Raw genomic sequence first — 14900 nt, forward strand, 5'->3', positions numbered from 1 at the left:
GGAAAACGGTTTCATCAAGGAAAACAATTTTCCAGTATTTGGTTACCTTTAATTGTAGAAAATAAAGTAATTTTCACGGATAACATTGCTTATGGAAAATAGTGGAGACAGTTGTTGTGATGGAGGAAGTTGTGGCCAAGGAGATGGTGTATAGCAATGAAGAGATGATAGCAAACTGCAGATGATGGAAAGATAAGAGAGAACAGGGAGAAAGAGAAAGGGAAAAGTTTTAAAAGAGAAAAAAACAATGGCGCATTGTGCCATGTCAACAGTTTGTGTCTAATTGACACATTTTTAAAATAAGTTTAAGAGTTCAATAGGAACAAATATTAGTTGAAATATCTAAATGAAAACATAAGACAAGTTTAAGGGTTACATATGCATTCAACCTTACTTTTTTGTCATTTTCTCTATTTCCCTTTGAACCTACTGCCAAAGATCAGTCCATTTGCTGCGTGGTCTTGAAATGAGGCCGAGCAAAGATACCGCTATGCCCATTTTCTTATAAAACAAAATTTCACTCATGTATAATACTCCATAATTCTCTGACGGAAGGAAAATTGATCATCTTTGGACAAATATGGCTCCACCACTATATGTAAATATGATTGTCGAGGATATAAGGAGCCTGGCATGGGCCTGTTTTTTTGTAAGATAGTGAAACAACTGTGCAATCGCTAGCAAATTGTGTAATTTAGCATTTGTCGTTGAGGAACCTAACATAAATTGGTTTGGTTTTTTTCCCACTTTGTCTTTGGGATATTTTAATTAATAGCTAGTAAAAAGATTTAACTATCGATAGTTATGGCAGAAAATAACAATTCACAGTACATATTATTTTAAGACATGATCGATTGAGAACACGACGTACGATCAAAGATTGACTCGAGATACATCTTTGATATAATTTTCTTCTATTGTTTTCAACATTCTTTCTAGCGACCATACTCTTTGTTTTTTCCTATCAATACTGAAATTTTTGTCTGATTTTGTGCTTAGATGATGCTACTGTAAATAAGTGTATATGATTTATTGATTAAATTAAATACTCGTTTTTGTCCCAGCTTAATTAACCCTTACCCTTTGTAAATAAAAAGGACTCAACAGCTAACAGGTAGTAGACTAGAAGCACATAACTACATTTTTTTTTTAAATCTAGAAATCCTGGACCGTCCTTTGGGTTACGCTCGCTCCTTTATTTTTTTTCGCTTAAATATCAAAGTTTAGTTCGTTTGGTGAATGACTCGCATCTATGAACTTTAATTTGGTGAATGACTCGCATCTATGAACTAAGACACAAGTCTCTTTGCCAATTGAACTAACCCCTCAACTATAATTTACAACCCTTATACCTTCCAAAACAACAAAAAAAGGGGGGGTGGGCGTGGGGTGGGGTTGGGGGGGGGGATATATTATTGCAACTGATGTAATTTTTTTCCAGAATTAAGACAGATTTTTTATGGAACGTAGAGAAGTTTAGCTTGTCCTTATAGAAATGTGTCAATTGGACTCTTCATAATTTGAATAGAGAAAAATGATCCTGCAAATTAAAGATCTCTTGTATGTTTTTTCAAGGTCTCTCATATATCTCTTTATAAAAGAAGACATGAATTAAAAATAAATTTATAAAAGCCTACAATACCAACTCTTGACAGAAGATTAGTAAAACGTAAGAGATAACTAATTAAATCACATAAAAGGTTCGGATAAGACCACTCCATATTACAACAATTGTTCTAGACATGATAAGTACTAAAGTTTGAAAAGAGTGGCTCTTAGATTTCTTATTGCAATTGACAAAAGATTATGCTGGAGCTTTATTTATGGAATAACCTTCACATTAAAGTTCATAAAGCACAGAATTCAAACGTGGGGTTATTACAACTTCCACAGGTTTTGCCTTAGGCATAGTAATCCCTTGACCTTCAGTCATATCCACTGGCATATTTGATGGTGCACCAAAGTTAAATCCTTGAATTAATCGACCAATCGTGAGATGCGCCACTTGCGTCGCGAAATTAATTCCAGGACAAGATCGTCTTCCAGAACCAAACGGAATAAACTCAAAATGTTGACCACGAGCATCCACATTCGAATATTCGTTCAAGAATCTCTCTGGCATGAATTTGTCAGGCTCTGAATAAATCCGAGGGTCTCGTTGTATCTTCCATGCGTTCGGGAACAAGCGAGTACCCTTTGGGATGTTGTACCCTGCCACTGTACAATCTTCCACAGCTTCGTGTGGGACTAACAAAGGTGCTGGTGGATATAAGCGTAACGCTTCTTTAACAATAGCTTGGAGATAGACAAGATCTTTGATATCAGATTCTTCTACCCATCTCTCTTTACCAACTTTGGTGTCTATTTCTTCTTGGGCATGTTTCATGACGTGAGGATTGTTCAATAACAGGGACATGAGCCATGTTAGGTGAACTGCAGTTGTGTCTGAACCATCCAATATCATACTCTACAAAATTTGTTGTGGTAATAAAGATGGTTAGAAAGAAAGAAAAACAGTATATTAGAATCGCTGCATATAAAGCTTAAACTTCTAAGGATTCTTTATTTTTTGCTTCTTTTACAAGTTGGTCAAACTAGTATTAATATATTCATATTCGAAATATTAAGAAAAAATATAACTTTTGTTCGTTCCCGGCTTATAATTATCTTGCACTCTCAAGTCAAGGTAACCTAATATAACATGTATATTTACATATTAGTAGTAGACCTAAATTCACAACCTAAAAATAAGAGTTGACTTATATATACATGCCGACACTGTAAAGAATTTTTAGCTATCGGTGCATTTTCTTGTTGTAGTAGGTAGTTTCTTTTATTTTCTAGAGTTTAAATTTTGTACATTGTAAATGTATTGAGTTTTTCACCTTTTTTTTCCTGCAAATTCAGGTTAAGTAAACTTGCAACAATAGATAAATCAAGATTGATGCCGTAACCTAGAAAATAGAAGAGTAACCAGCTAAAATTAATTAAATTGACAACGTTGTAAAAAAGATTTACATCGACAGTGTATATAACTTAATTCATATTTTCTAGGTTATTAATTAATCCACTTATTATGGATTGTTATCCCGTATCCGCAATGTTTTTTATAAGTGATTTGATAGTATAATTTTTTTTACACTATCAGTGTATAATGTTAAACTTAAATAAGTTGTTTTAACCAGTTAAAAATACACGAATAGCATAAAAAGCTTACACTTCTTGTGCATATAAGAAAAGATAAGAGTGTCGGCATCCGAAGGTAGTTGAGAATCATAACGTTTCGATTAATCGTGAGACAAAGTTACCCGATCATTTATAATTCTAGCAGAGATAAATATATTAGTAGGTAATTTCTTGCCATCTTTGATCATAACGATTGTTAGAAAAGAAAGGATAAGAGTGCAGAAAGACATACCAATACTGTGGCCTTAATAACTGTATCTCGTGTATAACCATAGGCTTTGAAATCCTCAGGCTTTGTCACTGAAAGCATTGCATCTATACAATCTTGTTCATCACCTGTAACCTGTTTTTTCTCCATATGTTCATTAACCCAACTTTGAAGAATGTCATCCAAGTCCTTGTAAATTTGCTTCATGGTCTTAATATGCCCTTGAAAATCCACATATTTGAAAATTCGGAATGGAATTGCATCATACAAAATAAATTGCCCAGCAAGGTACATTATCTTAGCAAAAGCCCTTCTAAAACATTGTGCCTCTTCTTCTTTCTCCAAAGATTCATATCTTTTCCCAGCTATCATCTTCACAATTATATTCAAAGTCAATTTTTCGAACCATTTACTAATATTAATCACTTTGGAATTTTCATTATATAATTCTTTAATGCTAATTTCCACCTCGGAAATTCGGACATGTTTGACTTTCTCTAGCCTAGCACTAGAAAGAACATTTTGTAACACGAGTTTTCGTACTTGACAATAATATGGACCATAATTAGCAAAAGAAAATCTTGCGTAATTATAACCATAATGTTCAGCTGCTAGACTAATTGGTCTAGCAGCAAGTTCTTTATCATGAATTGTGAAGCAATCTTTAGCTGCTTCCCAATTATTGATCACACAATAACGAAACATACCGAGTTTAATAGTGAAAATTGGACCATATTGATCGGACAATTTTCCAAATGTTCGTGCTAGAGGGAGGCTTTCACCATCGCCAAAACCACGGAGATGGCCTATAATTGGCCATGATCCTGGGATTTCTGGGGGTAGTTTTAGACTTTTCCAATTTCTTGTCCATAGAATGATTGATACAGCAAAAGTTAGAATTACTGCAAGTATAATTTGCAAATCATAGAAGTGAAAATTGTCATACATTTTTTTCCAAAGGAAAGATAATAAGAAGGAAGAAGGAATATGAGCTTGTTTCTCAAGCCAGTATGCTCTGTTAGTGTATCATGTCAAATCTATTTATAGAGAAGCTATTAGTCGAACTTTTATTTTTAGCTAGGGTTCTTTTGGTCCAGAGAAAGGTTATGCATGGATTAATAATGCAGTTATAATATAGGAATCATAATTCAGGGATTATTAATGTTGGAATATTTTGTATTGCCGGGATTAAAATATGTAATCAATTTACCTTTTTTGTGGAAAAAATTGTTTAATGCATGAATGGTATTTTGGCTAATTTTAACTATTCTTATCTATCTTTTATCGCTTATAAATTTGCATAACTTATGCAAAAATTATTTATGCCCGTATGAAAATGAGGCAAAGAAAAATCACAACCAAATACTACATTGTGAATGGTGAATTTTATGCAAGTATCAAAATGCTGACAAACCATTGTATTGCTAATGCTAGATTTTACGTCGATATTATAGTCATACTTTGTACCTGAAGAAAAGAAGAAGAAAAAACTAATATTATCTTGTACATGCAGCAAAAGGACCCCTTAATTTTTTAAGTATGATAGGTCGATATTTCTTCAATATTTTTAAACAAAATGATTGCAGTTTGCAAATGTCCATGCAGCCCGCACTCTTTTCCATATATTAGCCTATCTATATTCTTTCAAACATATATTTCACTTTATTTATAAACTTGTATACGGGTAAAACCGAGGACACAAGCACGCTCGGTTTCCCGTTGTCATGGTTATGCTCGGGTGCAACACGATCACCTCACCGGGAACGAGGTCTTGAGCCCGGGCCAGTACGAGGCGATAAAGGAAGGGTGATTGACTGCCATTAACAGAAGACAGAAATATCCGCCCTCACCCGGATATTTCGGCGTCAATCCCGGCGATGCAGCTGTCACCAGATTTACTTGCTTTATTTAGAGTTGTACTAGGTTTGAAACTCCTCTACTATATAAAGAGGAGGTCTTCATTCATGAAAGGGGTTGGCAACAATAAGGAGAGAAATAGTTCATATCAACAATCATAAGAATTTATTGAATCGCCCCATCCGTTCTTGAGTTTCATTTTATTTGTACCTCGTGATAGCTTGTAACGAAAGGATATCGACCTCGGTTTCCTAGCCCGAAGTCATACGTATCCAAAGACTTGGTTTGATTCGATTCTTCTGTCCGTTTTTCCTCATGCATCTCATTATTTAAATCCGTAATTGAATTTAGTCACATATCTTTGGCATCTCATATAAATTTAACTGTTCTACGTTTTAAGGTTAAACAGTTTGGCGCCCACCGTGGGGCCTTAGATAGTAGTGGCGGTTCAATATAACATTCTGGTCACACTCAATATTTTACACTTGTTCTTTAGGTTTGATTTCGGTAAACCGGAAATGTCGGATTCACATTTTGTCAACTTCAAGTGGAACCAAGCCATCACGAGTACGACGATGGGGACGTACCAAACAACAACGCGCCCCCATTAATCCAAAAGTTAGTCATCTATGGGCAACATTCCGGTTCAGGAGAACAACCGGGTCATGCCGCAACAGCTACCCGTAACCAGTTAGACATGGCCATGGCTCGCCTGTGCGCCAAAGAAGAGATCATAGTGCAATTGCAAAATCAGGGTCATGCACCCGATGTTGCCCCATCGGAACCGACCCAGGATACAGAGGAAAGACATGTCTCACGGGGTAACGAGGGACTTCCCGGGCAAAACACCGAATTAAAAAGAATGCTCGAAGAACTGACCAAACGAGTCGACCGTTGAAAAGAAGATGAGGCGAATGATAAGAAGGCGGAGAACTACAACTCGAGGGTCGATCAAATCCCGGCTCCACTCGTTGTCAAGGTCCGGATTCGAAAAAGTTTGTCCAAATGCCGTTTCCTCCAAGTGCGGCGCCGATGAAAATCCCCAAGAGATTTCGCATGCCCGATATTCCAAAGTACAACGGGACAACAAACCCAAACGAGTACGTGACCGCATATACGTGCGCTATCATGGTAACGACCTCGCCGACGACGAACGGGAATCGTTGTTACCGAAGAAATTCGGGAAACCTTGTCGAAGGGAGCTATGATTTGGTATCATAACTTGCCCGAGCACTCGATTGGTTCATTTGCCATGCTCGCTGATGCCTTCGTTAAGGCCCATGCCGGGGCCATCAAGGTCGAAACCCGAAAGTCGAATTTATTCAACATCAAGCAACGAGATGACGAGACCCTCCGCGAGTTCGTGGCTCGATTTCAAATGGAGCGCATGGACTTACCTCCAGTTACTGACGATTGGGCCGTTCAGGCATTCACCCAAGGGCTCAATTCGAGGAGCTCGATCACGTCTATGGAACTGAAACAAAGCTTGATAGAATACCCGAAAATCGCCTGGGCTGATGTGCATAACAGATACGAGTCGAAAATTCGAGTCGAAGACGATAAGATTCTCTGGATCGAGACCGTAGCCGTCGATTGAAAAGAAAATGAGCGTAACAACGAATCGGGCAAGAATGATAGGAGAAGCGATCGAAGGAATGATCGAGGTCCAAACAACCGTGGATTGGTAAACAGAAATATTGTCGATAGAGTTCCAGGAAACAGAGAAACTCCGAGGCTATCCGAGTACAACTTTTGCGTCGATGTAGCGACTTTAGCGGCAGCCGTTAGCCGAAACAAAGAAACGAGGCATCCGAGGCCAATCCAATCTGACCCGGAGAAGCGGGACAAAAGTCTTCTTTGTAAGTATCACCATACTCATGGTCATCGGACCGAGGATTGCCGACAGCTGAGGGAGGAGGTGGCCCGTCTGTTCAATTTGAGGCATCTTCGAGAATTCTTAAGCAAATGAGCAAAAACCCATTTTAAAAACCTAGATTTCAACAAGCGGGATAGGCCGGAAGAGCCCCATCAGGAGATACACATGATCATGGGAGGAACCGACGTGCCCATGGGACCGGTTATGAAGCACACGAAGATTTTCATAACGAGGGAAAAGGGCATCCGAAACGATGATCCCGATGGCCCCATCACGTTCGATGACGAGGACATGGAAGGCATAGCCCAGCCGCATAATGACGCACTGGTAATATCTGTCCTTGTCAATAATTTTAGAATTAAACGTGTGCTGATTGATCCAGGTAGCTCGGCTAATCTCATCCGATGGAGAGTCATCGAATAGCTGGGAATGCTAGATCAGGTCGTGCCGGCCATACCAGTCCTCAATGGATTCAACGTGGCATGCGAAATGACTAAAGGTGAGATCACTCTACCAATCAAAGATGGCGGTAAACTACGCAATGGGACGAAATTTTATGTGACAGAAGAGGATATGGGATATAATGCACTGCTGGGCAGACCGTGGATTCACCTCGTAAGAGCAGTTCCCTCGACTATACATCAAATGTTGAAATTCCCTACTCCAAAAGGTATCAAAATCGTCCGTGGTGAAAAGCAGGCCGCAAAAGAAATGTTCGTTGTCAAGAACTGGGCCGAGACCATAAAAGCTCCAAGTCGGGGTGAAGGGAAGAATGCCAAATAGCAATCACAGACCCCGATCCCGGAATCTTCGAAAGATCGGAACGGGGACGCACTAGACGAGGAGTTAAAATTCGGAGTACTGAGAACCTTTGTGGTGCCCGATGATTCTGACGCCACCAAGTCCATCGTTGAAGAGCTCAAACAAGTAACACTGTTTGCCCATCTGCCAGAGAAGAAGGTATACCTGGGCACAGGGTTAACACCCGAGCTCGTGAAAGAATTTACCGAGTTTCTTAAAATTAACTCAAACTCGCTTTGCTTGGTCCCATTTAGACATGATGTATCCCACCGGACGTGACGACACACAAGTCGAGCATGGATCCGAGTTTTTCCCTACCAAATAAAAAAGCGAAGGCCACAACCCGAGGTAAAGCATGCATTCACAAAGACGAGGTAACCAAGCTCCTTAATATAGGGTCCATTCGAGAGGTAAAATATCCTGATTGGTTAGCTAACGTTGTGGTAGTGCCTAAAAGGGGGAATAAGTTTAGAATGTGCGTAGATTATAAAGATCTAAACAAAGCCTGTCCGAAGGATTTGTTTCCTTTGCCCAACATTGATCGCATGATCGACGCTACCGCCGGTCACGACACGTTGAGTTTTCTCAATGCATATTCCGGATACAACCAAATACAAATGGACCCGGAGGATCGAGAAAAAACCTCTTTTATAACTAGGTTCGGCACATATTGTTATAATGTAATGCCTTTCGCCCTTAAAAATGTCCGTGCAACCTATCATTGCCGTCTAGTCAACCGAATGTTTGAACACCAAATAGGGAGATCCATGGAAGTTTATATAAATGACATGGTCGTTAAGTCCCTCATGCGAGCAAAGAACCATTTGAAATTTTTGCAGGAAACTTTCAGCATATTAAGAAAAGATAACATGAAGTCGAACCCGTAAAAACGTGCCTTCGTGAGTCGGATCGGGTAAGTTCCTCGATTCATGGTGTCAAATAGGAATCGAAATCAATCTAGATAAGATAAAGGCAATCGAAGATATCACTATGATAAACGACATAAAGGTATTACAGAGATTAACGGACGGATAGCCGCCCTAAGCCGATTCATCTCCGTATCCTGATAAGAGTCACCGTTTTCTTCTCGTTGCTAAAAAAAGACTAATTTTGCATGGACCCCCGAATGTCGCGAAGCTTTTGACAGTAACTCAAAAGATACTTATCAAGTCCACCTCTACTCCACACACCAAAGACGAACGAGCAAATTGTATTTATACCCGGCGGTGTCCGAGATCATGTGAACGGTGCTCTGTTCGAGAGAGAACGGGAACATGATCCGGTTTACTATGTAAGTAGAACCTCATGAGGCTCAAAACTGTGTACCCAACATTTGGAAAAGCTCGCTTTGGCTTTATTAAGTGCATCTAGAAAATTGAAACCTTACTTTTAGTGTCCCATATGCGTTGTAACATCGTACCCCCTAAGGAACGTGGCGCATAAACTCCGAACTCGTGTCGACTAGCAAAGTGGGTCAGGGAGATTAGCGGGTATGACATTGAATACAAATCCCGAACTACGATCAAATCCCAAATATTGGTGGATTTCGTGGTCGATTTCGCATCGCCATGATCCCCGAGGTCGACAAGGAAATGCTTCTTGCCCCGGGACTAGCACGGGAGTCCGGACCCTTCACACCGACAAAGGCGTCTAATGTGAAAGGTCCGGGTTGTGGATCGTTCTCAAACCCCCCCTCGTGTGACATATTAAGACAATCTATTAGGGTCCGCCGATTTAACCAACAAACGGCCGAGTACGAGGCCATGATCACAGATTCGAACTGGCTAAAAGCTTGGGAGGCGAGATCACAGAGGCCAAGTGCGATTCTCTCTTGGTGGTCAACCAAACGAACGGAACCTTCGAAAACAAAGACGATAGAATGCGAAGATACCAAGAAAAGTTACAGGTTGTCCTTCGTCGGTTCAAGGAGTGGACTTTGGAGCACGTATCCCGTGATCAAAATAATGAAGCGACGCCCGGGGCAACCGGGTCTTTGGTCGAATCGGAAGGGTTCACCTCCAGAGCTGTGGTACAGTTAACAAAATCAGTCATAGAGACCGGCCACGCCGAGGTAAACTCGACTAGCCTCACTTGGGATTGGAGGAACAAATACATAGACTATCTCCAAACAGAGAAGCTCCCATCGGATGCCAAGGAATCAAGAGCCCTCCGGACTAAGGCAGCTAGATTTTATTTGGTCGATGGCCAGTTGTACCGAAGAACATTCCACGGCCCCTTGGCGAGATGCCTAGGACCAGGGAAAACCGACTACGTTCTGAGGGAAGTTCACGAAGGCACTTGTGGAAACCATTCGGGGGCCGATTCATTGGTCCACAAATTGATCAGAGCAGGATACTACTGGAACAAGATGGAGGGAGACGCCAAAACCTTCGTTAAAAAATGTAACGAATGCCAAAGGCACGCCCCATCCATACATCAACCCGGGAGGAGCTTCACCCGGTCCTCTCCCCATGGCCATTCATGAAACGGTGGCAATGGATAGCAAGGGGACCTTGCCACGGGCTCCAAGACGCAATTTATCTTACTTATGACTGATTATTTCTCTAAGTGGGTCGAAGCACAGGCACTCGAGAAAGTTAGGGAAAAAGAGGTCATTCATTTCATTTACGATCATATAATCTGTCGATTTCGGGTACCTGCGGAGATCGCGTGTGATAACGGGAAGCAGTTCGTAGGTAGCAAGGTCAACAAGTTTTTTGAAGAATACAAAATTAAGAAGATCTTATCAACCCCGTACCATCCAAGCGCGATTGGCCAGGCCGAGTCTACCAATAAAATCATATTGTAGAATTTAAGGAAGAGACTGGCCGGTTCCAAGCACCGATGGAAGGAGGTTCTGCCCGAGGTTTTATGGGCCTACCGCACAACGGTTAGATCAAGCACCGGGGAGACTCCGTTCTCCCTCGTATATGGAGCCGAGGCCCTGATACCCATTGAAGTTAGTGAGCCGAGCCCGAGATTCCGTTATGCCACCGAGAACTCGAACCATGAAGTAATGACCGTCACCCGGGATCTCGTGGATTTGTGAAAGAAGGAAGCCGCACACATATCCGGATAGCCGCAGAAAAACAAAGAATGCAAAGGTACTATAACCGGAGGACAAAACCTCAGACATTTCCAAATTGGGGACTTGGTACTAAGGAATGTCACACTTCATACGAAGAACCCTCACGAAGGGAAATTAGCCCCGAATTGGGAAGGTCCATACCGAGTAACCGGAATAACCGGAAAGGTTCTTATCACTCGAAAAATGAAGACGGACACCGGCTGAAAAATAATCGGAATGTGTCAACCCGAAGCGATATTATTGTTAAAGCTATGAATAACTTTCTTTTTTTCTTTTTATTCGACCTAACCATGTAGTGACGTGCACCGAGGGAGCCGAAACGCACATCTACGCTCGAAAGTCATAGACTTAGGACAAAGCACGTGCTGCACTCTTTTTTCCCTCGACCGTTTTGTCCCGAAGTGGGTTTTCGACAAGGTTTTTAATGAGGCAATGGCCATTAACAACAGGATGTTACGAATGTAGTAGCATAGATCGTAGATAGGAAATCGGGATCGCATATTCGATCAAGTAGTACCCGAGCCCTCATACTTCAAACTCGAATACTAGGGGACTACTATATCATAAGTTAAGTCGAAACTATGTAAAAGCCAAGGCTTGAACAATAGGATCAGATGTAAGGACCAAACGATCGATTGAATCGTGTCTACTTAGTTTGTTCTTGCCACGGCAACAATTACTAATCATCCCTGGCCGGTTTTTTCAATAAAAAGCTTATTTCGGTCAAAAGGATCCGATGTTGCCAAATACCAAAAACAGTTAAAGACTACGATTTAAACTATTGCATAACAGTTAAAGACTACGGTCTAACCTATGGCATAAACAGTTAAAGACCACGGTCTAAAAAATAAATGCAGGCTCGAAAGCTGCGACCCGAAACGATCAAAGACCTCGGTCTAAAAACGCGATATTATCACAATCGGGGCTGTCTTGCAAATTATGAATAAAGCAGCGACTAACGACAGCACGAACCAAAGCCCGATCATGGGCCGTTACCATTCAAATTTTATCTTGGGCGAATATGGCAAATCATAACGAAGACATAACCAAGCAAACAATGAAACGTGGAAATACCTTGCAAAATCAAACACAAAATTCTATTCGTTTATATATAAAGCAAGATTTACAAAGGCTCAGACAGTGGCCTCAAAACAAGTATGCAAAAACAAAAGAGGGGGCGCGAGGCCCCCAAACTATTCTTCATCCGACTCCTCGGCTTCTTCATCGGCCGACTCGAGGTCAATATCCGAATCCTCGGGGTCGAACGCAGCCTTTGCTTCTGCTTCAAGCTTTTTTGCTTCCTCGATCAAACTTGATAAGTCCACACCAGTGGCTTGAACTTCTTCGAGGGTCCTCCTTCGGGACAAACATCGCTCGTACTCAGCTCTAAGATTACTGGCCTTTTCGGCGGTAGTCACATCGGCCTTGTACTGCTCGAGCATGTCATCATAACCCGAGATCTAATCAAGAGCCTTTCCATGCTCTGGGCCTTGCGCATCGGTAACGACCTCGCTACTTGATCCTTTCCACTTCGGCCGCAAAGAAGGATGCGCTAAGGCTGTTCATTTTTTCCTCCGACGACCGAAGCTGCTCCTAGAGAATATCACGCTCGGCCACAGCACCGACGGTTGTTTCCTGGAAGGAATCAAGCTCGGGTTTGATCCTATCGAGCTCGCCCGAGTTGGGATCAACTGGGCCGACATAAGCTCGGTCCGAGAAGCGAGGGCATTAGCATCGCTAGTAAAGATTGATTGTAAATTTCGAAATCCTTTACCTTCTCTCGCCAACCGGTCACGTTCCCGTTTGGCTTTGCGTTTTCGCTCCGAGCCGTCGCTAGATCCGATTTAAGGAGGAAATCGCATCGTGGAGTGACGAGATATATTCCAATTTCTTTTCGTATAAGGCCCCGAGCTCGTCCACCTCCCGACTCTTAATTTTGAGTTCCTCCGAGTCGATCCACTTCGTGCCTAAGTCGTGGAAGCTCGCATATTGAAGCACGGAGGCCTATAAGGGAAAAGTGAACGGGTATTAAAATGAGGCATGAAATTAAAAGCCGAGTAAAAAGAATTCAAGGACTCAGATTTTACCCGATTCAATGCGTGCTGAGCCTCGTTGAACAGGCACGATTCACCAACCTCGGTCATTTTCTGACGGTCCTCTTAGGATACCAAAGGATACAGATAGCTGGATACCCCAATAGGACCCGATAACATGTTCATGTCGACCGACACCTTAAAGGTAGTTAGCTTCTTCCGACTCGGGTCGACACTAGGGGCAGGAAACGATTTCTCCAATCTAGGGCCAGAATTAACCCCAAAACGCTCCGCTACAGGGATGGGCAAATACTCGAAACTCGATATGTCCGGAGCGGGTATTTCGTAATCTCCATGACCGGTCGCCCTTCGCTCGGTCACCCCGCCTTTAGCTTTTTCATCATTGGCAGGAATGTCCACTAATGGCGGCGGAGAATCCTGTATGTAAATTATCGTTTCAGATGAGGCCACAGCTTGTGTCGGGAGGACGGAGCCAATACCGTACAAAGGCGGGATAGTAGGTACCTTAGAGCCTAATACCGAGGAAGCTGCCTTCGATCCGGCGGTTCGGTGGCGTCGGCAATTTTTCAAACCGGCGTCAAGTATGGTCAGAGACCCCAACTTTCGACCCGGAGATCCCGACATCGGTCGACTTCGAGATATCACTCAGGATTCGGCTTGAACTTTCCACCAACGGTGGAGTAACTGCAGCAGAACCAGGTAAATCATGCTCGAGGAGCTCGTCAATAAGACGATGCCCACCCAAAACCTGATCATCGTCATCTGAATAGTCCAATAATTGACCAACGACCTCAGCACCCAGAGCACGGGCCGAGATATCTTCAAATGAGGCCTCTCGAGTGACATCCCTCGATCTTTTCTTAGCCTGGGACAGGGCTTGAAATGACTCGGAGGATTTTCTTTTCGTCCTTACAATCAGATCTCCCTAACTGTGGAGCTTCGATATCCCGCTTCATCACCGAGGCTCCTCGGGCAGCTCTTTCCGGCCTTGAATTCGGTGGCGTTTGACAAGCACCGTGAAGCAAAGGGAAGAACAGTCGTTATTTAACTAATATGGCGTACTGCACAGGGCAGAAAGGATGACACTCTAAGGAGAAGGCTTACCATGGGTCCCGGCCTCCCAATGGGACCGGGATAAACGCCTCCAGTTGCGTTCGGCATAAGTGAGTTGGGAGCACATTTTCCCAATCCATTGGTCGAGGTTGGGAACCGCACTAAGGGTTTGGATCACCGTTGCATACACACGAACAAATAAAAAGTTTAGAATCGGTACGGGCACGCGGCCGAACCACACGGATGTAAATTTACTTACATTTTGGGTTTCATTTCTCGGAAAAAGGTAATTTGTCAACAGGGATCAGGTCCATTGTCCTGATTCGGACATACCTGCCTTGCCAGCCTTGATCCCTATCTTCGTCTAAACCGGAGAAGGGCGCTTTTGCGGCTCGTTTGGAAAGTTTTATCATTCCCCCTCTGAAGACACGAGGGTTGTACAGGCGGAGAAGGTGTGGCACCGTGAACGGAATATTCGCGTTTATAGCGAAAAAGCGGAGGAGCACAACAATTCTCCAAAACGACGGATGGATTTGGCCGAGGACGATCTCGTACCACCTGCAGAAATCGACCACCACAGGGTCGAGTGTGGTGAAGGTGAAAGGGTAGATATAAACACTCAAGTACCCATCTACGTGGGTCGTTATGGATTCATCTTGGTCGGGAATAACGACCTCCTTCCCTTTTCACCCACAATCTTCCTTGACTTGTTCGAGTTTATACCGGGGTATCGTGCATAGATAGGCGAATATTTCGATACCTCGATTCCCCTGCTGA

The 14900-nt window shown here is 42.4% G+C and overlaps 1 protein-coding gene across 1 annotated transcript; it reads right to left on the reverse strand.

The window, feature by feature from the left end:
• Nucleotides 1–1659: 1659 nt before the first annotated feature.
• Nucleotides 1660–4411, reverse strand: LOC132050846 (nicotine N-demethylase CYP82E3-like). The gene is made up of 2 exons (XM_059442193.1): nt 3419–4411; nt 1660–2467 (listed from the first exon to the last, which is right to left on the reverse strand). Exons 1-2 carry the CDS (start codon nt 4340–4342, stop codon nt 1841–1843), a joined length of 1551 nt encoding a protein of 516 aa, XP_059298176.1. The 5' UTR covers nt 4343–4411; the 3' UTR covers nt 1660–1840.
• Nucleotides 4412–14900: the final 10489 nt, after the last annotated feature.

Source organism: Lycium ferocissimum, chromosome 3 (genome assembly GCF_029784015.1).
Source record: "Lycium ferocissimum isolate CSIRO_LF1 chromosome 3, AGI_CSIRO_Lferr_CH_V1, whole genome shotgun sequence".
Classification (NCBI taxonomy): domain Eukaryota; kingdom Viridiplantae; phylum Streptophyta; class Magnoliopsida; order Solanales; family Solanaceae; genus Lycium; species Lycium ferocissimum.